This window comes from Sciurus carolinensis, chromosome 4 (assembly GCF_902686445.1).
Source record: "Sciurus carolinensis chromosome 4, mSciCar1.2, whole genome shotgun sequence".
Taxonomy (NCBI): Eukaryota; Metazoa; Chordata; class Mammalia; order Rodentia; family Sciuridae; genus Sciurus; species Sciurus carolinensis.
In genome coordinates this window covers 169,328,347-169,353,573 of record NC_062216.1, presented here as the reverse complement: position 1 = coordinate 169,353,573, position 25,227 = coordinate 169,328,347, and the positions used below count along the sequence as shown (strand labels likewise).

At 41.2% G+C, this 25,227-nt stretch overlaps 1 protein-coding gene, 1 non-coding gene and 1 pseudogene across 2 annotated transcripts; 1 reads left to right on the top strand and 2 right to left on the bottom strand.

The window, feature by feature from the left end:
- Nucleotides 1–336: 336 nt before the first annotated feature.
- Nucleotides 337–16,823, bottom strand: Rbx1 (ring-box 1). The gene is made up of 5 exons (XM_047550577.1): nucleotides 16,683–16,823; nucleotides 14,698–14,776; nucleotides 8,018–8,088; nucleotides 4,791–4,876; nucleotides 337–517 (listed from the first exon to the last, which is right to left on the bottom strand). Exons 1-5 carry the CDS (start codon nucleotides 16,758–16,760, stop codon nucleotides 505–507), a joined length of 327 nt encoding a protein of 108 aa, XP_047406533.1. The 5' UTR covers nucleotides 16,761–16,823; the 3' UTR covers nucleotides 337–504.
- Nucleotides 9,327–9,428, top strand: LOC124984099 (U6 spliceosomal RNA). The gene has a single exon (XR_007108561.1). It is a non-coding gene; the product is annotated as a U6 spliceosomal RNA (small nuclear RNA).
- A 2,635-nt stretch (nucleotides 16,824–19,458) lies between the features above and the next one.
- LOC124982980 (SNW domain-containing protein 1-like) lies at nucleotides 19,459–24,510 on the bottom strand (annotated as a pseudogene).
- Nucleotides 24,511–25,227: the final 717 nt, after the last annotated feature.

Below are 25,227 nucleotides of genomic sequence, written 5' to 3'. Positions count from 1 at the left end.
CAGAGCAGAATCCACTCGCCCAAGGTTGCCAACAGGAACAGGCTATGGAACCAGACTTAGTTGAGTTCGATGACTCCAAGTTCCATGTTCTTCCCTCATTCAGCAGCCACTGATGTTGCAGAGGAGGAACACAGAGCTGACCAGAATCTTCGGGTGATCCACACTGCCCCTTGCTAGGCCAGATTTCTTGTGACCAAGTGATGCACTCTAGGACGTCTCTGCTCTAGCACTAATGAACACATACTTCACAGTAAAAAGCTAGCTTTCCAGTTCTGGCAGAGGGGAACTTTTGCTTATGTCCATTTTTTCCAGATACACAAGAGACAGCATCCATTCTAGAATTCAACTGGACTTTATTAGACACACAATACAATATGGTTGCAGGAAGCAAACTGAAAAGACAAAGGAGAAAAGACACAGTTCTATCTATTTTATAATTAACAGGAGGGCAAGTCACTAAATGAGTAACAAAACAGTTAAGCTTGATGGAAGAATGCTCTTTTTCTAGTGTCCATACCTGAAAGACAAAGTAAATCACATCTTTAATCTCACAGTAATTTCCTGAGACTACAAAACCTCCTTAAGCATATGAGCAAAAGCTGCATAGTTAGAACTTTGGGAAGAAGTGAGTGATCACAAATGTGCTCCAAGACCAGGACCAAGCCGACCTTTGCCCGTTCTTCACTGCCCCTCCCCTCCTGGGGACAGCTTTTCTGAGGGAACACAGATGCTGGGCACTATTAGGAAGGTGACAAGGGGGAGCTGCTGCTGGTGGCTGTGAAAGGGAACTCCATCAGTTCCCCCACCAGTGGCTCAGAAACGGCCTGAGAGCTTCCCGTCTCCCCTGGCCACAGAGCCTGTTTCCACCTCAATTCTAGTGCTCAGGAATCTTGATAAGGCAAACATCGAGGACAGCAACGGAACAGACTTCAATTTCAAAATCTATCACCAGTTCCAGTTATAGCTGATTCCACTCAGCACCTCACAGAGAACTGTGGGGAAACAAGGCATGAATTTCAGGGGGTTGAAATTTCCCCAGAAAACCAAGTCTGACCCTAACAAGATTATAAGATAAACAAGGCCAGGAAATTTTTTTCTACATATAAATTTCTGAAACACAAGATCCTTCATTATTTAACTTATTGAATCTTTATTTATTTAAATGGCACTGGGGACTGAACCCAGACACTTTACACTGAGCTACATTCCTACCCCTTTTTATTTTTTATTTTGAGACAGGGTCTCAATAAATTCCTGAGGCTGGCCTTGAACCTATAACCCTCTTGACTCTGCCTCCCACCACCACACCCATCTTTCATCATTCTTATAAGGTCTTTTTTTTTTTTTTTTTTGGGTGCTGGGGATCGAACCCAGGGCCTTGTGTTTACAAGGCAAGCACTCTACCAACTGAGCTATCTCCCCAGCCCTCTTTCATCATTCTTTAATCTGATAAGACAACTTCTTGGTTGTTTCTGCAGCCCATTAACATACACTGGAGCTCTAACCTGAGTGGAATTTGGCACACTGCCTTTTTTTAGACGATGTTCAAGTGGACTGCTTATGAGAAGTACTTAACGAATCTGATAATCCTGGATGGTGGAAGCTGAGATCCAGAGTTCTGGTGTCCTTGTCTCTATCCATATAATAAATAATTTTGACCAGAGGCAAACTGCCCAAAAAGAACCAGCACAGCCAGGTTCAGTGAAAAAAGGTTCCTGGGTTGATCCCCAGTAACCCACCCACCACCACCACCAAAAAGAAAAAAACAAAAGTAAGAATCTGTTCCTCTTGACTGTTTTCCCAATGCACTGATAACCAACACTGGGGAAAATTACCGGTTAGGTAAGGCAGCAGTGTCCAAACCCAACATGAGCAGTTCATCACCTTCCTAAATTCTTGGTTAGCTCTGGATGTGTGTAATGGGCAGCACAAGACTGTGTGTCTAAAATGGAGCCGTGGGTCTGCTCTAAGGCAGAGCCAATTAAAAGTCCTCTTGAAAACTTAGGGAAGTTCTTCTACCTGGGAAGAACATTCCTATCAGAAACATTTTTATGTCTTACACTACTTGTGCTTACATTACTTCACACATAGTCTGAGACACAGTGAATATTTGGTAGGTGTCTTAAAAAATGATTAAGCATTTGATACCTCTTAAGTTTTTTACCAAAATAAATTATCGAGGTCTAGGGCTGTAGCTCAGTAGCACAGCGCTTGCCTAGCATGTGAGGCACTGGGTTCAATCCTTAGCACCACATAAAAATAAACAAATAAAAAGCTGCATTGTGGTGCACTCCTGTAATTCCAGCAGCTTGGGAGGCAGAGGCAGGAGGATCAGGAATTCAAAGTCAGTCTCAGCAAACAGGGCTGGGGATGTGGCTCAGTGGTTGAATGCCCCTGAGTTCAATCCCTGGTACCAAAAATAAATAAATAAACAAACAAATAAGATAAAGGCATGCTGTTCACCTACAAGTATTACATTTTTAAAAATTATTGAATCTAAAAGCAAAACTACTGTGATAAACAATTCCCAAATATTTCATGAACTAAATAATCCAATATTTTTGTTTTTAAAATCGAGTAATATCTTGTTTATAAAGACTCATATTTAGCAACAAGGCACAACAGCACAGTTGTAATTCCATCTACTTGGGAGGCTGAGGCAGAAGGATGGTTAAGTATAAGGCCAGACTGAGCAACTTAGTGACACCCTGTCTCAAAATAAAATAAAAAGGGCTGGGGATGTAGCTCTGTAGTAGAGCACCACTGGGTTCAATTCCAAGTGCCACCAAGAACTTTTATTTACATGAAAATCTCCCTTTCCATAAATAGATGACAATGCAAATGATCAATAATTCAACAGATAAACAACAGACAGGATACACACACACACACTCCTAGGCAGTTCCAGAAAATTGTATGAAACGTTAAAAAAAAAAAAAAAAAAAAAGAAATTTGCCCAGCCCCACTAAAAACTTAAAAAAAAATGTAAATTGAATCCTAATTTTCACTTGTCAGAGTGGCTAAGATGGAAAAGTTTGACACAGAGCACTGGCAGGAAATGAAGAAAGAGGCACTCAGCTGCACTGTCACAGGGAGTGTGAATGACACATATTCCTAGGAAAGGAAAAACTGACACTATTTATCAAAAGTAAAAATTCACATATTCTTCACCCAGAAATCCCTCTTTAGGAATTACTGCTACACATATACTTGGACACACACACAGAGTCTCATGTATAACGACGCTCATCCCTACACACTGCTTTGAACAGTGGAAACTGGAAACCCAAATGTCAATCAACTGGGACCGATTTTAAAAAATGATGATACATCTACACAAAGAAAGAAGGAAGTGTGTTATAAATATATTCAAAATATAAAAAAATGAAAAAAGTGAATCATAGAAGGATTAAATTTATGTTAAGAAAAAGAAATACCCATATATATGCAAGTACATATATGGAGATAGACTCATTTTTGTGGAGTAGCCGCTTAATCACTTGAATTAAAAGTTTACCATGCCATGATTTATGTAATACAAATTTAATCAAGGGGCCGGGCATAGGGGGTGCATGCCTATGCCAGCTACTCAGAAGACTGAAGCAGTTCAGTCCAGGCAACTCAGCAAGACCCTGTCTTGCACTTGTCTAGCTTTTGTGAGGTCCTAGGTTCAATCCCCAGTACCACAAAATACTAAAAAAAGAAAAAATAAGTAAATAAATAAATAAATAAATCAAGATAGTCACAAAAGCTGTACTAGAATTAATCAGAATCAGCATGAGCTAAACCAATAGGAATGTGATTTTAGAAATGCAGCTAGGTGCATGCCTGTAATCCCAGTGGCTCAGGAGGCCAAGGCAGGAGGAATGTAGGTCTGAAGCCAGCCCCAGCAACTTATCAAGACTGTAAGCAATCTAGTGAGACCTGTCTTAAAATAAAAAATAAAAAGGGCTGGAGATGTGGCTCAGTGCCCTTGGGTTTAATCCCTGATACCAAAAAATAAATGAATAAATGGAGACGTGGCTAAGTGGTTAAGGTCCCTGAGTTCAATCCCTGGTACGAAATAAAAAAATAAAAAATAAAATAAATAAATAAATAAATAAATAAATAAATAAATGTAATAGTTTGCATATCCCTATGTTATCTACTTTTATTTTTTCTTAAAATTTTTTTTTTTGATTTTGAGATAGGGTCTCACTAAATTACCCAGGCTCTCCTCAAACTTGCAGTTTTCCTGCTTCAGGCTCCTGAGTTACTGGATTACAGGTGTGTGCCACTGAGTCTGCATATATCTACTTTTACAGACACTAGAAGGCTGGGAAACCCCAGGCTGCATGGGCAGGGGGGTACTGGGGATTGAACTCGGGTACTCAACCTCTGAGCCATATCCCCAGCCCTATATTGTATTTTATTTAGAGACAGGGTCTCACTGAGTTGCTTAGCACCTCACTTTTGCTGAGGTTGGCTATGAATTCCTGATCCTCCTGCCTCAGCCTCCTAAGTCACTCAGTCCAGGCTGCAAACTTTTTTTTTTTTTTTGCGGTACTGGGGATCGAACTCAGGGCCTTGTGCTTGCGAGGAAGGCACTCTACCAGCTGAGCTATCTCCCCAGCCCTTGCAAACTTTTAATGTTGGCTAATCCACAAGTTCTTGGTTAATTAACCAAAAGTTAGTTTAAAAAACAAGCCATGTTCCATGTCACCATCTTTTTTCAGCCTGGGGCAAGTCAGTAAACGGGACTAATTACAAAGCCCAGGTTTGTAACAGTGCCAAGGGCCAGAGATACCTACTTTTGGAATTCCCACTCTCTGTTGTCCAACGGGCACACCTGCCGTGTTTTGAGCCAGCGAGAGATGCAGTGGAAGTGAAAAGCATGCTGAAAGAAAAGATGTATTTCATTAAAAACAATTCCGTGCAAGCTTCACCATCTACTGACAATATCTCTCACCAGACAGTGCAGCAATACATACCACGGGTTGGAGAACAAGAGCAAATAACGACGGGCAAAAGTTCTACAAAGGACCATACCTCGGTCCCCTTGTACAAGGATATTTCCAACAAACACATTTGTTAGAAATGCCAGTATTACTGATGAAATTATTTAGGGAGCACAGAGTATGTTCCTGCAGTGAGCTCTCTTCTCTTCTCTTTAAGGAATATGGAATGTGGCTGCTGGTCCCATTTAGCCTATTTGGGGATGCTTCTACTTTCCTTGAGAAAGGAGGATCTGGGCACACACAGATTCCAAACTTCCCCAATCCTGGTCACCAGTCACCAGTCACCAGCCTCTAGCCTCCTCCCACCCGTGAAGAATGAGGCTCCTCTCCCTCTGTAGGGAGTACACTGCCACTGCTACCGAGGACCAAGACAGGTTCCTCCCCGCTCAACTCTAATCAAAGGAACTTTACTTCCAAATTCATTCATAAATAATACTGATAACACAAGAGCTCAGCACTTAATAAGACTTTAATGAAGAATTTTGTTGTAAAAAGGAAAATTGGGATTAAAAAGAAAAGTACTCTGAGGTACAAGCTATATATAAGCAGCTGAAAGAGTATCAACAGGCTGTTTTCATGACAAAGACAGGAAGTAAAAAGGCAAGAATTCCAAGAACACTGGTAACTAACAGGCGACTAGGAGTTGGCTTGGATTTGGGAAAAGGAGAATCTATGTGCAGCCTTTTGGTGTGAGTTGATGACATGCAAATGCTAGTTAGGGACAGCAATGGACACTTTTCTTCCTCCTGCCCCACTCATATGAGAGCATTAAGAGGAGCAGCAAGGATTCCCCCTCATTTAATCTGTGATTGGTGGGGCACAGGAGAGGAATACAGACACACCCCACCAAAACCAAAGTTTTTGTAGGCTTGGTTTAATAACAACTTTGAAATCTGATTATGTCTCCCAGAATACTCACGGAATCTAAGAAATCTTACCGCATAGATTATCATCTTGTGAACTGTCTTTTGGCAACAAAAATATAATTCAGTAATTGAGAAAGGGATCCACAGCTAGCACACTGTGGACTCTCATCATTCCATTCTTACAGAATGACAGCCTTCTGGAAGATCCCACTCTTGCTGGTTCTCACACAACTCAACATGAAAAAGGAAACAGGCAGATTCTCCAAGAGGCAGAAAGCCGAGACATTTTTCTCAACCCCAGGTGCTGAGAAAAGGCTCATGCAAGGGCATGCAAGATACCCACCTCCATCTCCCACTTCCCCTACTAAGCACTCTGCTGAAGCACAGGGACCTTTACCCAAGTCCCTGAGACGACAGCAAGTGCTCAAGGGCAAGTGGGGCTTCAAATGAGACTTCAGGGCAGGTGACAACATCCCTGAGCATTCTGATCCCAACTTTCTTCCCATTAGTAATCTAAGACATACTAGTGGATGTATTTAGCAGACAATGTACAATTCACAGAGGAGACTTGACATACTCCACAGTTTGCAGATGCTGACATGTATTACCTCAGTTGAGCCTCACAGCAACCCTGGCAAGCAGGCATGACAGATAGTATTATCTGAACTTTACAGACAGGAAACTGAAACCCAGACAAGTGACTTGCCTAATTCATGGAGCGGGTTTGTAGAAGACTCAGAACTAGCACTCAAGACTGGCTTCTAGCACACTATGCCAGTTCTTCATGGCAGGATCTCTAAGTGAGTCTTTCATTAGCCAAACTAACGGGGAAATCCACCCCTTTTCCTTCCACACAAAGGAATATGATCCTCAAGATATGCCTGAATGTCAAGGAGAGCAAAGAGCCCATGTACTCTCTATATCCCCACAAGTGATGACAGTTATCCTTTGGCCAATGTGGACTACTGTGAAACTGGCCAAAGGGTCCTGACAGAGGATGAAGAATATGCACTACAGGCCTGGGTAGAGACAGGAGTTTCAAATCCACACAAGAAGCACTGAGAACTATCATCTGTCCACTAACCTCAACCCTAAATTTCCATTTATTTAGAGTTGTTAACACAAGCTTATGCTGACTACGTGCCCAAAGTTCCAAACATTTTTTAACATTAAACCACTTAATCTTGACTACAGTTCTATGTGGCCTGCTCTCCACCCAATTTTACATGAAGGGATCCAGGATTAGAGACGTTAAATACCTTGGCCTGAAGTCACTTAGTAAATAAAACATGGATTGGTAGTCTGACCCCAGAACCTGGAACTCCCTGTGTTGTGCTGGGAGCTGTGGGCTCTGTCCCCTTGGCACAGGAGGTCTGGATAGGATAACTTTAACTCACGTGACTAGGTCTATGTGGCTCAAAGGATGACTTTTCAACACAAGCTAGAAATGACACTTGATGTGTTACCCTTCACAGCTGTCACACCCTGGAAGGCCAGACACATACAATGCCACACAAAACATTTCTGGCATGAGTCATATTTTCCTTTTTTAAAAAATTTCTTTCTTTTGGGGTACCAGGGATTGAACCCAGTAACCGCTGAATCACAACCCCAGTCCTTTTTAAAATTTTTATTTTATTGCTGAGGCTGACCTCAACCTCATGATCCTCCTCCCTCAGCCTCCCGAGTCACTGAGATTACAGGTGTGTGCCACCACATCTGCTCTTTTCTTTTTGATGAGCCATATTAAAAAAAAAATCCTAACTTAGTACATTTACCACATTTAAAACACACACACACACACACACACACACACACACACAGACTTAAAAACTCAACTTATCCACCAATCTTAGTTCCACAGACACTTGACCTTAAAAAGGTCTGTCCCAAAGACAAATCCTCAAAATACTGCAAACAAAACTAGGTGTACTTCATAATTAAGACAAACTAATACTTCTTTGTAATAACTAATTATGTTTATCCTGTTACAGGTGAACAGTATGAGGATTTAAAATCTTTTGTACTATTTGTATACCTTTTGGGAGAAAGGTGGGCTAGTCATTTTTTTCCTAGTTATTTTCAAGACTGGCAAAGCAGGAAAAGTGGCAATATGTTTACAAGCCATGCTGATAGGTAAAGACGTTTCCTTACGTTACAGACTCCCCACGCAACGGTACACTCTTCGGAAGTAGCAGATGCCTGGTTAGCTTGACATTCTATGCCTGTGGGAACAAGAGGAACAGAATCACTGGACCTGAGAGCAGCAACCTTTCAACCTGGAGCAGCTAAGCAATCCTCAGGTGGTTAATTAGCCATAACTGTTTTTTAATGAATGTGAAAAAGGGTGTAGAATAGAGAAGACAGAAATGTGACTTAGCAGCAAGATTTCCTATTCTTGCTTAAAACTGTGTTAACAAATAGGAAAATTGCTTTTAAAATCTGAGCATAACCTGAATTGTTAAAATATGAGTGCTTCCTCCAAATTTGGTTAAGTCACCTGATGACTTGCTGTTCTCAGAGCTGCTGCCTTTTCCCTATTTTTGCTGAACGCTTCCTCTTAGGCCCTTCCAGCACCAGGCCTTATAGCCCAAAGTCTTAGTGGGTAACCCTCCAGTCCCTAAAGGGGTCAGGAAGGAACCTGAAATGCAGTAGAAGCCTACTAAAAGGTGGAGGGGTGAAGAGGTCCTTGTGCACCTTTGGGTACAAGCATCAACTCAAAATTCTTCAAATCACTGTCAAGCAAAGCAAACTTATTAAGCTGAAAGGTTAGATTTGAGGTCCACCTCTGTGTGATGCTAGCTGCCTGTGAGGTGATGCTGTCTTTGAAGTCAAGCAAATAACTGCAAATGTACCCAAATATCAATTTTATAAAGGAAGAGAAGAAAATTTAAAGAGAATAAAAATCTGAGATTGAGAACTGATGGGTAAAGCTCCACTGGGGATAAATATTCAAAGAATAAGATTTACTAATATAGAGTTTGCTTTTTCTGAAGATGATAACCAAAGGGAGTTTCCCTTCTGAAGAATAAAAAGCTTTGGGGAAGACCAGGACTATTTAGTAGGGTATAATTACTTCAAACTATCACAAATGGAAAATGGTGAAACTGTAAAAAGATAATGCTGAGATGTTAATGGGTATCTTAGGGGAAGAGATATCACATAGTAAGCACCCCCCTCAAAATTATGAAAGGCAAAGTATCTGAAATCACAGAACTTGCTTTTGCCACTGATTCACACTACAGAGTGAATTTGGTTTGTCATCTGGGAAGAACAGAGAGACTGTGATCTGTGATATATATTTAAGAATTTATTGGGGAGGGAGGGGAGGAAGTTTTGGGGAGTGATACTGACCAAATTGTTATATTGTGTGCCTGTATGAATATGTAACAACAAATCCCATCATAACTATAATGCACTAATTAAAAAAAAAAAAAAGGAAAAAAAAATTTCTCAGGGCATGGTTGCTTCAGCGGCACATATACTAAAGCTGGAATGATACAGAAAGTAAGAGCATGACCCTTGTGCAAGATGAGAGCAAATTTGTAAAGCATTCCATATTTTAAAATTCACACATACATGCAAAAGAATTTAACGGAGCTATGAATACACTATGATATATAAGAGAGAGAAAATAAAATCCCAAATTGATGTCAATTTGGATCCTCTAATGTGAAGACTATGTGTTATGAAACAAGCTAAGTAAAAGCCTCAATTACTATTAAAGTAAAAAAAACCAAAGTTTCAAGGTATAATCATTAACAGGTATTTTAAGTTCTTCTGGCTGTGGCCATGACACATTCACCTCAGGAATTCCTCAAGCCCCCTTTGTGATATGGTCCATTCTCCCCTCCACCACTCTCCTTCCTGTCATTCAAGATCCAACTTAAATCCCTGCTTCCAGACTGAAGCTTCTTCTAATCCCCATGCTGAGTCGTTTTCCTTTCCTTCAAGCACTCATAATACTTATTATTTTTTATAACATTTATCAAACGACATTATGAGTTAGGCACAGTGGTGCACGCCTGTAATTCCAGCAACTCGAGGTGCTGAGACAGGTGGATCACAAGTTTGATGGCAGCCTGTGGCAACTTAGTGAGACCCTATCTCAAAATAAAATTCAAAGAAAAAAGAAAGGGCTGGAGATGTAGTTCAGAGGTAGAACACTTCTGGGTTCAATCCCTGGCACCACAACAAACAAGCAAAAATTGTTTTCAGGCTTTTGGTGCAAGAGAGGGAGGAATGGGGTTGAGTCAAGTTACTTTAAATAAGGGCAGGAACTGTTCACTGTCAACACAGCGCAGACAACTACACACACCCTGCCAGGCAGAACTTATGTGATTTATAAAGCTTGGGAACTTCTAAACTCTGATACAAGAATGGTACCACCAAAGGACTGCTAGGGAAGCCATGAGTTTCTCTGCAAAAGAGGACCGATTTCACATCTTCAAAACAATGATGGATTCATAGTTTTACAAAGATGCCAAGGTCTTTATGGGTGAAGGTCGGGTGCAAGATGAAGGTGCCCTCTTAATGTGGAATAAGATTCACAGTACATTCTATTGTCATGTATAACTTAAAGGAAAAAAATTTTAAATTTAAAAGAAAGTAACATCTTGTAGAATGTGTATTTCGACAACTATTTAAAACAACCAAGATATGGGACAATGTAAAATGAATACAAAACTATAAGAATGCTTGTAGTAGTGATGTAGACTCAAAGGGTATGTCTTCAGACCAAGAATGTTTTGTAGGAGAGTCTGACTAAGACACAGCCATAACCATTCTTTATTTATTTGCTGTTATGTATATAATTATCCTTTTAATGCCAGATCACATTTATTGGAAAATGGCCATTGCTAAATCAAGATTCCAGTTTTCCAGACTGGGGTGTAGCTCTGTGATAGAATATGAGGTCCTGGGTTCAGTTCCCAGCATAAACAACCCCAAAACTTGTTTTCATCTTTAACAAAAAGTCTTTTTATAAAAAATCAGAAATCCATTTATTTTTTAAAGTTGTAGCACCAGGTTTCTCTTCAATGTCAATATGAATGGGGTACATTTCTTTCTTGTGTTTCACCACGCCAGACAAAGGCGTACATTTCTTAAGAGTGAAGACTTGGTCTCATTTACCATTTTAACCTGGTACCTAGTAAAATGCCAGAATATACTCACTAATATGAAAAAGGACATGATTTAAAAAAGAAAATACACTCATATTTTGTTGAGTTCAATATTCTACTTCATTGGGCATTTAAAATATGAAACAGAACAGGTATCTAACTGAAATTTTACAATGAACCCACAAGTATTCAACTCTAAGAGAAGAGCACACATAAATGGTATTTGTCTTTTGTGTTCTTCCCAAGAAGTGTTCTCTTGCATCCAGAGAGGAACCCAATGACCTATATATAGAGGTTGGGGGAAAAAAATCAGGGCTATATAAAATCATTAACTATTTTCAGATGAGAGTCTCAAGAAAGTAAAATTTCTCTGTGTACAACCTGTAAAATGCAAGGCACAGAAACTGTCAAGCACACAATCAAAAACCCACCCAAACACATTTAAAACTGGGAGTGTTTTTGTCTGTGATTGGTTCCTTCCATCTATATTAAACACTATGGTAGTGGCTGACTTGCTTTGACTGCAGTGTGAAAAAGAAAACAGGGTCAAAGCTCAAAGCAGCCAAGAAATGCCAACTACCAGCACATGTCATGACTGCTGATATAAAATAGTTGATTCATGTTTCTAAGTTGCAATGATCAAACTATTCTGCCATTTTGTTTTTGTTATTTATCTAGCAAATATTTAATGAGAATTTACTATGTACTGGACACTTTGCTAGATATACAATACTACATAACATGGACATGACAGAGAATACCTAATTAAATCATTAATATAAAGGCAAACTGCAGGATATCTTGGGAATGTTCAACTGAAGCGCAATAGCCTGAGTGCTGTATGTAAGCATGGCTAGGAAAATATGGAAAATGTCTTCAAAGTCAGGTACAGTGGCACACGCATGCCTATAATCCCAGTGACCTGGTGGCTGAGGAAGAATTACAAATTCAAAGCAAGATTCGGCAACTCATCAAAAACTTTCTCTCAAAATATAAATGACTGGGGACTGGGAATATAGCTTAGTGGTAGAATACCACTGGGTTCAATATCTACTACCCTCACCAAGAAGAAAGTTAATTCAAGGTGAAATTCAAAGATCAACTGTGGGTTAGTCTTATACTGCCCAATAATGTAAGCATTAGCCACATGTGGCTGAACAACTGAAATGTGGCTAGTCTGAATTGAGATGTGCTTAAGTACAAAATACACTAAATTACCAAGACTTGGTACAAAAAAACATAAAGAATGTAAAATAGTGTATCTGCTTTTTTTTTCTTTTTTTTTTTGAGGTGCTAGGGATTCAACCCAGGTTCTCACACATGCTTAGCAGGTGTTCTATCAGTAAGCTACACTACCAGTACAGTATCTTACATTTTTTTCACATTGATCACATGTTGAAAATATTATGGTTGCCACAGGTTAAATAAAATACAATATTAAAATCAATTTTACCTGTTTGTTATTAATGTGGGTACAAGATTTTTAATTCTGAATGTGCTCACATTTGTGGCTTACACTGGATACTGTTGTGTCAGACAGAAGTAGGGAGAAGAGGTGTAAAATGTTCCAGGCATGTTCCAGGCAGAAGCAATGAGTAATATAAGGGCCCTAAAAAAAGTCATGGCAGCCAGGTACAGTGGCACATGACTGTAATCTCAGCAGTTCAGGAGGCTGAGACAGGAGGATCACAAGTCAAAGCCTCAGCAACTTAGCAAGGTCCCATCTCAAAATAAAAAAATAAAAAATGGGCTGGGAAGGTGGTTCAGTGCTTAAGTACCTCTGGGTCATTCCTGGTACCAAAAAGAGGAAGAAGAAAAAAAAAAAAAAAAACATGGCTCTTCAGGAATGGAAAGAGGGCCCAAGAAACTACTGATGAACAGAAGAGGGCTCAAGATGTGGAAATATACAAGAGTAATCTAAAACAATAAGTGCCTATACTTCTAATTCTATAAGCTTAAAGTTTCTTTGCCCCATTTGTCATTTCAGTAAGAAACCATTTTAGCACCCAGGTGAAAAAGTAACCTTAATTGTTCCTGATGTGACCAATATTCTTTTTTTTTTTTTGTTATCGGGGATTGAACTCAGGGGCACTTAACCACTGAGTCACATTCCCAGCCCCTTTTTATATTTTATTTAGACACAGGGTCTCAATAAATTGTGAGGCTGGCTTTGAACTCATAATCCTCCTGCCTTAGCCTCCCAAGCTGCTAGGATTACAGGCGTGCACCACTGTGCCCAGCATGACCAATATTCTTGCCCCATTCTACAGTCCATCAACAACTATAATCAGATCTAAGTGCTGACTTATTTGTAAATATATGGAGATTTAAATGAAATTTCTTTACCTCAATGATTACCTATTTAGATGTTGGCAATGATGCTATTTTTACTATATGTGGATATAATACCAAAAAACTTACTCCCTGGACTTTCTTTGGGGTGGGGCAGTTAGAGGGATTGAACTCAGTGGCTGAGTTCCCAGCACTATTCTGCATTTTATTTAGAGATAGGGTCTCAATGAGTTGCTTAGCACCTCGCTTTTGCTAAGGCTGGCTTTGAACTTGTGATCCTCCTGCCTCAGCCCCCCATGCCACTGCGATTACAGGTCGTGCCTGGCAATTTCTTTTTTTTTTTTTTTTTTTTGTGGTCTGGGGACTGAAACCAGGACCTCCTACATGCTAGGCACACATCCTATCACTAAGCTATACCCTAATCCTTTATTTTTTTGAAACAGGGTCTCACTAAGTTGTTGAGTTTGGCCTCAAACTTGCAGTCCTCCTGCCTCAGCTTCCTGAGTCACTGGGATGACAGGCATGCACCACCATTCCTGGCTAGACCTTTCTTCATACAATTGTCACTTAGTATCTGAGGGGAACTGGTTCCAGGACTGCCCTACCCTAACCTACCCTGCAGATATCAAATGTCCTTTATATAAAACGGTGTAGTATTTGCATCCCATCTCTGCACATCTTCCCCCACACACTTTAAGTTCTTTAGATTACTTATAATACCTAACAGAATGTAAATGCTATGTAAATGGTTGTTATACCGTGTTGTTTAGGGAATAATGACAAGGAAAAGGTCTGTGTAAGTTTGGTGGAAATTTTGTTTTTGTTTTTGTTTTTTTTTGAGACAGGGTATCATGATGTTGCCCTGGCTGGCCTCAAACTCCTGGGCTCAAGTCATCCACCTGCCTCGGCATCTTGAGTAGTTGGGACTGTAGGTGCATACCAATGTACCCAGTGAGATGCAATATTTAAAATAACACACTTGCAATCTGGTTGTTTGAACCTGTAAACACAGCACATTAAGAAGGGCTGACTATAAATTGAATCCAACGAAAACTAGCTCAGAATATTTTAGCTTAAAATTTATTCTTCCATTCATATCTCTGTATGAGATGGGAAATACACAGGAAGAATCAACAGTGCCTGTGTCCACTATTCATTCTAAACGTGTCCTTGGCATCTTCAGATTTAGTAATTTATTCTAAGAGCTGGGTATGCTTCTAGGACATCATAAAAAAAAAAAAAAAAAAAAAAAAAAAAAAAAAAAAAACTATTTTATTTTGAACACACCAAAAGACTAGATGCAGAAACCCCAAGCACTCTATAGTTTACATCCTTGTGAAAAAGAAAATTGATCACATCAGGGCAGCCACAATCTCTGTAACCTCCTCAACTTCCTCCCATCCTTCTCCAATTACTTACAAAGATCCATAATGTGGTTCCTGCAGATGGCACAGTTATCAACCACAATATCCCAGGCCCAGAGGGCTACTGCATTCCACTGCAAAGAGAAAAAGGGGGAACAATGCACTCGCCTTATGACACACATGCTTCTTAGGATTTTACGCTGCAGCTGCAGCTATAGGGACAGGGACCACCAAACAAAGGTATTTTTGGATATTACTGTTCTTTTATTTTATCAGAGGACAACAGTAGGCTACCTGTATGCTTTCACATTCTCTAAAAGATTGAGTATATGAACATAGAAAGTAATGAGTAATGTTTTAATTTTCCCCTATAGTTTAAAATAATTTAGCTGCATCAATGTAAGTAAATTAGAAATAATTTGAAATGTCTGTTTTAGGTTTAATAAGGACAAACAAATTATTGTGCAGGTTTCTCTGGCAGTTGCAAGAGCTCAAAATCTGCATAGGCAAACACTGGCTGGTAAGGCAGCTTTGGAAGTATGAGCAGGGAGTGAAAGCTCAGAACAGAATGAACAAAGATGATGATTGGATCATAAGTGGGTAATCACGGGATAAGCTGGATAACCAGTTACCCAGTGTCAGTACACAGAACAAGGTCATCACTTAAAACTTACAAGATTACTTCATAACAATCAGTACAATTTACTAGATTTTGTTTAGGGCTTATCAAATAAACAATATCCTTAACTTTTGGACATTTAGTCTCTTAGTTAAGATAATTCCAGTAAGAGTTTATCAAAAAGTAGTACTTAAATACTATAACTCTCTCGCTTCTGCAATTATATATACTTCCAAACACCCCATTCTCCACTAATTTGGTGCCACTTCCCAAACCTCCATCTCTTTCAAACCCAGCTCTCAGGGTCTAGAAATTTCTACAGCACTTTTCACATCACTACTTCTACTATTCTTCAATATGGCTGCTGGCTGTAACTGAGCAGCAGTGACCACAATGAGTCACCAAAAAGAAAAAGAAAAAAAATTTAAAAAGTCCATAGGAGGGGGAATATTGTTTTGTGCTTAGCTAGATGCTGCAGGAATAACATCTTCCCTCCTTCAGGATCTGCATTTTCATAGACTTATTTACTTCATCTTGAGCGGGAATCGACACTCCTCTCCCAAACTGTTGGCAATCTACTAAAAGGGATCTCATGCAAAAAGACAGGTTCCACATTTTTCCTTTCCCACTCTTACCAGGTCACTTGAGACTAGTACTCAACCCTTCTTAAATGCCACAAGAAATGGGCTCGCATTTTCCTTTGACCAATTTCCACCATGCCTTAAATTTTTTTTTTTTTTTTTTTTTTTTTTGGTCGTTGTTGAAGAGGATCTGGCTGGACGTGACTGAGAAGCACAGGACTAGGGGGACCCTGTGACAACCGGTAGACGTCTCAGAGGAGCCAAGCTTTACAGTTGAGAATTTAAGTGGGGGTGAGGGCCAGACAGGGCGCTAATGGAGGCCTCCCTTCGGCGAGGACCAAGTCGGGGCTCCTTAGAGTACGAGGACCCCAAGTTCCAAGAAGGGGCGGGGCAGAGGGATCACCCAGCGGGATTCTCAGAGGCCTCCAGTGCGTGGGATCTCGGGTTCCCGGCCTTCGCCGCACTGCCCCATCCTCCACCCGCCGCAGTCGCTCGGACTCCCCATTCCACCCACCCCACCCTGCCCTTCCCCCACCCTCAGCACTCCAGTGACAGCTCCGGCGCTTGGCTCCCGCAGCCAACTCGCAACCCCGCGCATCTCAATAAGCACCAACGTGATTGGTCCCTCAGCCTCCCAGCGAAACCAACACGGCTCCGAACAGTGGGCCGCCGTCATGCCCATCAACACTAAGGCCCGCCCCCCGGCTTCCTTTCTTGGGACCCGGTCCCAGGAACGCCCTGAAATGAAGCCTTTTCCTTCGCGCCTCGGTCATCCTCGGGCCTGCCAGCCAGATCCGCGCCTCTCTAGCTTCCCTGAGGAAAGCGCTGGCGAGACCCAACCTTTTTCACTTCAAAGCGCTTCTTGCCCGCGCCGCTGTTGGTGCCGCTCGGGGTATCCACATCCATCGCTGCCGCCATTTTGGAAACACACGGTCCGTCGCCCGGTCACTGCGCCTGCGCAGCGGCGCACGCCGCGCTCCCCTCCCCACGCCCGGGCACCTCCTCCCACACCCCTCCCCTTACTGGCGCGCGAGGGGGCGGGTCATGTGGTCCCGCCCCTTAAAGGCACTGGCACGGGATCCCCCTCTCGCGTCGGCTGGAAAGGAGGCGGTGGCCCGAGTGGCTGAGGCGGGGCCAGGCAGAGCTGAGAGACGTGAGCAAGCTGGATGGAAACGTTTAGAAGGGCCCGCGCTCGTCGCCCTCCCTTGGGAAGCTCGCGGCCGCACTCCCTCGGCTGGGGCGGCGCCTGGTTCTTCGGCCTCGGCCCAGGACCTGTGCCCTGGCCCTGGCCCTGGCCCACAGCGCCGCTCGTGAGGCCTGGCGGTGGAAGAGGCGAGGTGGGCCGGTCTCTGGCCTTCCGCACGCCCTGACCCGCTTCCAAACCAGGCCCGAGGCGCCGTCACCCGCCGAGGCCTGAGGCCGGGGCCTGCCAGGGCCTAGGCACCGTCGGGTTTCCTGATTTTAGTTCAGGAAATGCTGGTGAAATGCCTCGGCGGTGAGGAAGGAGACCCCCCAAATGGCCTGCCCAAGGCCGAACTGAGCAGCCCTGCCTTCACCTTCCTACCAGAAACGGAGGAGGCCTAGAAGCATGGGAGGTGCCATCTCCCGCCAGCCCATAGTGTCAGTTGATCCCAAATGGTCATTGGTAAGGTGCACAACTCCAATTTAAGATATTGAGTGCACATCCCCATTCCTTCATCGGTCTAGTGGAAAGGGTCCTTCCTCCCTAATTTCTGTCCTCTTTCCACTCCTTGCACTGTAGTCAAAGTGGGCCACCTGTAGTCGCTGAACTTGAATTCTGCTGAGGCTTTCTGACATGTATTCTTACTGTTTATTCCCACTTGGCCAAAGCACGTGTGTACTTTATGGCAACTCTTCCATGTCTAGACCAAGCTTCCCTTTTACATCTCTAGCCTTGCAGATCATTCTTAAATTTCAAATGTCTACTTGCAATCTTACATATTCTCTTTTCTTTTTTTTCTTTCTTTCTTTTTTTTTTTTTTTTAAGTCGTAGGTGGAAACAGTACTTTTATTTATTTTTATGTGGTGCTGAGGATGGAACCCAGTGCCTCACACCAGGCGAGAGTGCTGTACCAGAGCCACAACACCAGCCCCCATATTCTCTTTTAAAAGACGATTGGTGGGTAATGGAGTATTCTTAGTCGTAAACAAGAGCAAATCCAAGAATCACAACTTTAACCCAACTTGGAAAGAGAAAAATTGTGTGAGCCAGGCATGATGGTGGACATCTGTAATCCCAGTAACTCAGGAGGCTGAGACAGGAGGATGGCAAGCTCAAAACCAGCCTCAGCAACTTAATAACTCCCTTAGCTACTTAGCAAGACCCTGTCTCAAAATAAAAAGCAAATAAATAATTAAAAGATAAAAAGGGCTGAGGATGTAGCTCAGTGGTTAAGTGCCCCTGAGTTCAATCTCTGGTACCAAAAAAATGAAAATAAAAAATTGAGAACTGGGACTGGGGTTGTGGCTCAGTGGTAGAGCACTTGCCTAGCACGCGAGGCACCTGAGTTCAATCCTCAGCACCACATATGAATAAATGAATAAAATAAAGGTCTATCAATATCTAAAATATTTTTTTAAAAAATTGAGAACTTAAAGGATTATAGGAATCCTACAGTTTTTCTTAACCCAACTTTTAATGATTCTGTGTTAAAACTGTCACTAATTTATTGTGTGCCTACAGACCCCAACAGGAGTACTAGAAACCCATAGTAAACTGAAGTATTAAAGACATACTTATCCATCATTCTTGTCTTGAGTATGTACTAGGCCCTGTTTTAAAACAGGAAAGCTACAATGAAGAAGTCAAACTCCTACTGGAGAAATAATATACAAGTCATCAAATAAATACATCAGGAAGTCTTAAGCATCAATAAATGCTATGAAGAAAATAAAACTAGATAATGAGATTGGGGGAAGGAGGCGGTGACATTGATTTGGATGATTAGGTAAGGTCTCTATGAAGAGTGACATTCAAGCTGAAGTTCATATAGTGGCTTCAATGACCCTGGGTGATCTGCTTCCCAATCTGTTTACATGGACAGACATGCCTTGAGTAACATGAATACATTCTGAGAAAGGCATTATTAGGCAATTTTGTTGTTGGATGAACATAGAGTGTATTTAGCACAAACCTAGAGAGTATATTCTAATACATAGACACCTAGGCTAGATGGTATAGCCTGTTGCTCCTAGGTTGCAAACCTGTATAGAATGAATACTGTAGGCAATTATAACACAATAGTATTTATATATCTAAACATAGAAAAGGTACTATAAAAATGCAGCATAAAAGCACTGGGGAGGGCTGGGGCTGTAGCTCAGTGGTAGAACACTTGCCTCACACATGTGAGGCACTGGATTCAATCCTCAGCACCACATAAAAATAAATACATTAAAAAAATTGTGTCCATCTACAACTGAAAAAAAAAAAAAAAAGCACTGAGAATCTAGCTCAAGGTAGAGCACTTGCTTCACACACACACAAGGCCCTGGGTTCAATCCCCAGTACCAGGCATAAAAGATGAAACATGGTACATCTCTGTATAGGACACTTACTGTGAAAGGAGTTTGCAGGACTGGAAGTTGCTCTGGTTCAGTGAGTGAGTGGTAAGCTGATTATAGTCACAGTGGTGACTTCCAAAATCTTGTCCAAACCAAAAGTCTCTTCCTCAAACTAAACTGGTCCTTCCTGACTCCTCTATTTTCTAAGCCAGAAAATTTGTCAGAAACAAATCTCTTGGTTTTTATTCTGGCTTCTAGGTTATCACCCTACAAAACCTTGTCCAGATTTTTCTACTGGGCCTATAAATGCTCTGGGCCATATTTTTACCACCTCTCCTAGCTGGATCATCAACATTGTAAATGTCATCTTTTCCACCTTCAGATCTACTGCCCATTTCTTTGGATTGGTTGAAGACCCTTTGATCACACTGAACTTCATTGGAAATCTGATGATTGGGCTCAAGAGCAATAACTTCGCTGAATTCTTTTTTTTTTCCCTTAGTTGTAGATGGATACAATACCTTTGTTTTATTTCTTTTTATGTGGTGCTGAGGATCAAACCCAGTGCCTCACACATGCTAGGCAAGTGCGCTACCACTGAGGTACAACCCCAACTCTTCACTGAATTCTTGATTTTAATTTCTCTGCAGTTTTGACCTCTTATCAGGAGCTGCTGTGGAAGGATTTCAGTCATTCATTGCTGTTTCTCTTTTTGCCGTCATGCCAGATTTCATCCCTCTCTCGTGCCTCTCCATTCTTTCCCACATGTGTCTCCTTTTCTTGAACCATCTTTCCTCTCTAGGTGGGCATGCATTTCCAGTTTCAAAGCCTTCTTCAGAAGCAATGTATAGAGCTTTAGCCAGTTTGGAAATTTTTTCATTGATGGATACTGTCTGTAATCTTTTTCCTTCAGCAGCCAGACATTTGTCTCATGGGATTGTATAACACTTCATTTTTCCAGGGGGAAACACAAGGAATCTTCCCTTCTCTCTCTCCCTTACAATTATCTTTCAGCCAGAAAAATTCATGACAGGTGCAGAAAGAGAATGAGGTCCCCAGGGAATTTTCTTATTAATCATGAAGGCTCCATTGGATCTTTCTGCCATCCAAATAAATCTCCCTTTAGCTCCAGAGTTGAAAGTTACTCCTTGCTGAGATTTTGTGCATCAGATATACTGAGCAGGAGCCAATTTATCAACTCCAAGAACTGGCATGGATGCAATGTTCTACAGTACAAATTTTTTTCTAAGGTTATTTTCTTCTCTGTTATGTCTTTAATAGAACCTTTATTGGTTCTTTGCAGGTTTAGATCATCAGCATTCATAACCTCCTTTGGAGCCAGTTGAATGTTTTGCTATAAATGGCTCCCCTCCCCCACACATTCTGGGGATTGTACATGCTAGGCAAGCATTCTACCACTGAGCTACATCTCCAGCCCCCTCCCTGTTTTTTTGGTTTTTTTTTGAGGCAGGGTCTTGATAAATTGCCTAGACTGGCCTCCAAGTTGCCATCTTCTGCCTCAGTCTCCCAAGTCACTGAGATTATTTGTGTGCACTAACATATCTGTCCAAATGATCTTGTCTTTTGACCATCCTAATTTAGCAGTGGTATCATATTTAATTTTTCCTTCAGGATCCACTTGAATGGTCAGTGCATTTGATACTTTTTTTTGCCATCCCATATGCAGTGATACTGGGCCATGGATCTCATGAAAAGCTCCCTCCATCTCCAAAATCTGCTAACAGTATCTGACCTTTGCTGATCCATAGTGGGGAGTTTCTCTTTAGGAAAAGACCATTGAGGTCTGCTGTGATCTCTTGAGATCTTGCTTTGTCTTCAGCCTGAGGTTAGTCATCAGATAAAAAGTCACTGGTTGCCATCTTCTTCCACTTCTTTCAACACCAAACCATGTTTTCAAACTTTTTAAGGGGCTTGTTGAAGTCTACAAAACTTCAGCTAACCCCTTGGCTGTGAATTGGCGGGGGGGGGGGTTCTTTTTTTTTTTTTTTCAGTTTTTCATCTTGTTTTTTTCATCTGCTATGCATTTTCTCAGCAATAGTCATTTTGGGGGTCTCATTATCATTTAGACCATTGTCACATGGGGTCTACTGCTGACCAAAATGTCATTGCTTTGCAGCACATGACTACCTTCTAAAATATTTTGTCATTTATTTATTTATTGGGATTATGATTTTTTGTATGTCCTCACCATGATAGAGGAATTTTGATTTTTTTATTGATAACAAAAATTTCTGGAGTAGTGCTGGTATGTTGTATGTGCCCAGTTTATGTGTTGAATGAATAAATATGTAGCTTACTGAGCCAGGGAAGAGTGATAAGAGATAGTAGTGAGGCAGGTTGATGCCAGGTCAGGTAGGATTTCCTTACAGCTCTTCTGGGAAGGATTGGAGGATTTAAGGTAGGAGACTAACATAATTTTATTTAAGTTTTTAAAAGTTTTTCTGCTTAGTGGGGAGGGATTATAGGGATGCAAGAGAGGAAGCAGCAAGAAGTTGCAAGTTATTTGCTGTGTAAAACTACAGTGCTATAGTGAGGAAATGGGTGATTTTAGCAATGGTTCCATGGAGTTATGAAAACCCCAGGTGTGGATCTCTGTTTTGGAGATTTGCCTACTGTGGCAATTGGCTATGGCATTCTCTATACTAGATTCTGCTGCACAAGCCTAAAACGACTATTATCCTTCATAATTTCACTCAGTTTATAATTTAATAGGTTATAATCTTACATTAGTTTTATTTCTTGCATGCACAGATTTCTTCAAGAGATATTTGTAAAATACAGAACCTGCTGTGTGTCTATTACACCATACTGATCTAGATAAAAAGGCATCTGATATTTTAAGTATTTACTTGTAAAAGACTCCTTTCATCATTGAATATGTGGTGTAGTAGTAGTCAGACAACAGCCCACTAATGATAATTCCAATGAATTTTAGGAAAGGGGAAGTACAGGGTATTTTGAAGCAGAAAGCAAATTTGGGGATCAGAGGAAATCCTTTTAGAGGAAATGGTTTAGGACTGAAGAATGAGCCAGTGAGACAAATAAGAATGGGTAAGGTGGTATGCTGGTAAATGTTTCAAAACCAGCTCTTTAAAAAAATTTTTTTTGTATTCGTAGATGGACAGAATGCCTTCATTTTATTTGTTTGTTTTTATTTGGTGCAAAGGATTGAACCCAGTGCCTCACTGCCACTGAGCTACAGCCTCAGCCCCAAATCAGCTTTTTTTGTTGTTGTTCTTTGAGATAAGGTCTTGCTGTGTTGCCCAGGCTGGTCTTGAACTTGAAATCCTCCTGCCTCAGCCTCCCGAGTAGCTGGGATTACAGGCATCTAAACTAACTCTTAAAACAAGTTCTGATTTGTAGCTATAACAGCCGGTATTTAAAATTACTGAAATTCAACAATTGCTCTTGTGAACTGGTGCAGGCTGGCATTCGTGCTCCCTACCCCACCACCCGCACACACAAGCTGAGGACTGTGGGAAAAGGTGGCATTCCACTGTGCAGGCTCCAGAGGGAACAGCATGCAGCAGTGACTAGATGCTGGAGGGAGCGTAGTGCACTCTTAAAGAAATCTGGAATGGCTGGAATATGAAGAAAAAGAACGGAATAATATAAATCAGCATTGATGTATGAGTCAATTGTTAGCATTTTTCTACATTTTTCATGATTTCATCATAGCTTGAAATCAGTCACAATTGTAGGATTTACATCAGAGAAATCAGCAAATGTTACACATTAAGTTTCCCCCTACCTCCCCATGTTGGTTGTTAAACATGTATCACCACCCACGCATGGTAGGGCACAATAGTACCTTATCATGGTAAAGGCCAGGCTGTGGAAGAGCTTTTTTTTTTTCTTTTTTCTTTTTTTTTTTTTATTATTGTAAACAAATGGGATACATGTTGTTTCTCTGTTTGTACGTGGCGTAAAGGCATACCATTTGTGTAATCATAAATTTACATAGGGTAATGTTTGATTCATTCTGTTATTTTTTCCCTTCCCCCCCACCCCTCCCACCCCTCTTTTCCCTCTATACAGTCCTTCCTTCCTCCATTCTTGCCCCCTCCCTAAACCTAACTCTAATCCTAACACTAACCCCTCCCACCCCCTATTATGTGTCATCATCCACTTATTAGCGATATCATTGGAAGACCTTTTAATACAGCATAATTTGGTCATTACCCTTACTGATGGGTGCCATTGGAGATTTTAACCAGGTGAATCACATGGCCATATATGCCTTTTAAAAAATGCTAGGAAGAACTTCAGTTTCTGGGAAGATGGAGCAGATGTACTTGTCCCCATTCCTCTAAGTACAGTTAAAACTCCCTGAACAAGATTTATTAAAAATATAGGAAGACTTTGACAAGATGAAGAGAAGAAGAGAAGAGTAGCTAGGGACTTCAGGACATAAGGGATAACAAGGTAATAAATTCTGAGTTTTCTTTTTACCTCATACATCCCAGACTTGGGGCTCAAGGAGACTTGGCAACTCTAAATGCCAACGGGTTCAGACAAGAAAAGAAAAAAAATCTGCAACAAAAGCCTGCTCTCTTTAGCCAAAGGACCAGGAAAGGTCAGCTTAGCAAAGAGAAAACCTTTAGACAATAACTGCTCTGCTCCATCCAAACAATACAGGAGGTGGGTGGGAAAAAAGCAGCCCCACCTCCAGTCATCCCAACAAAAACTGCCTGGGAAGCCTAGTCTGCACAACTGGCAAGTCTGTTAAGCACATGTCCAGACACCACACCATCATGGTGTACAAGAAGACTAGTAAGGGAGCTGAAACTTTGATTTCTTACAGCCAATAATGAACTTTCTACCCACTGGTGTAAGTGGGGACCATAAAAGAGCCTGGACTTCCAGCCTTGCCCAGCAATAGAGATGCCCATTCCCCTCCCTCCTGGGGTGGTGTCATGGGAGGCCTAATAGAGAGTGAGGACTTTTACCATCACCTAGTGTTAAATAAGGTCTCCCCCTCTGGAGTGTCATATGGAGAAATGGAACTTCTACCTTGCTCAGCACTAAGGAGGAACACCTCCACCCTCAGGTATTATGGGAACTAAATGCAAGAACCTGTACTTCTCCCTTCACCTACCAGTAGGTGAGGCAGAATCTCCATCCTCCCCTGCCATAGCAGTATCAAAGAAAGCCAATTAAAATAGGTTAAAATAAGATCCAGAGTCTTATTACAATATAAAGATATTCAATTTTCATTGAAAATCACCCAATTTAACAACTGTTAGATCACAAACTAAATGAAAAAAGCCAATCAATACATGTCAGCACTGCTATGGCAGAAATGTTAGAATTACTTGACAAAAGATTTTAAAGTAGCCTTGATAAATGTGTCTCAATGAGCAATTACACACATTAGAAACAAAAAGAAGAAAGCATCCAGCAAAGCAATAAAATATAAATAAGAATCAAATGGAAGTTTTAGAACTGAAAAGTGCAATAATTAAATTAAAAATCTTAGTGAACAGACTTAACAACAGATTAGATATGACAGAATAAAAAAAAAAATCACTGAACCAGAAGATAAAACAGTGGAAATTACCCAATCTGGGACTGGGGGTGTAACTCAGTGGGAGAGAGCTAGCATGTGTGAGGCCCTGCGTTCTATCCCAGCACCCCAGGAAGGAACTACACAATATGATCAAGAGAGAGAATAAAGACAGGAAACAAAACAGAGAGCCTTGGGGATTAGTGGGACTATTCCAAAAGATCTAATATTTGTCTCATCAGATTCCAGAAGGAGAGGAAAAGAAGTGCAGGTTGAAAAGGTAATTGTTGAAATAATACCCAAATATTCCCCATCTTTGGCAAGAAACATAAA

Coding starts and splice junctions, on each gene's coding strand:
- Rbx1 (XM_047550577.1), bottom strand. CDS start 16,760: ATGGCGGCAGCGATGGATGTGGATACCCCGAGCGGCACCAACAGCGGC. Junction 14,777..16,682: donor AGCGCTTTGAAGTGAAAAAG/GTTGGGTCTCGC, acceptor TTCTCTTTGCAG/TGGAATGCAGTAGCCCTCTG. Junction 8,089..14,697: donor GAACCACATTATGGATCTTT/GTAAGTAATTGG, acceptor TTGTTCCCACAG/GCATAGAATGTCAAGCTAAC.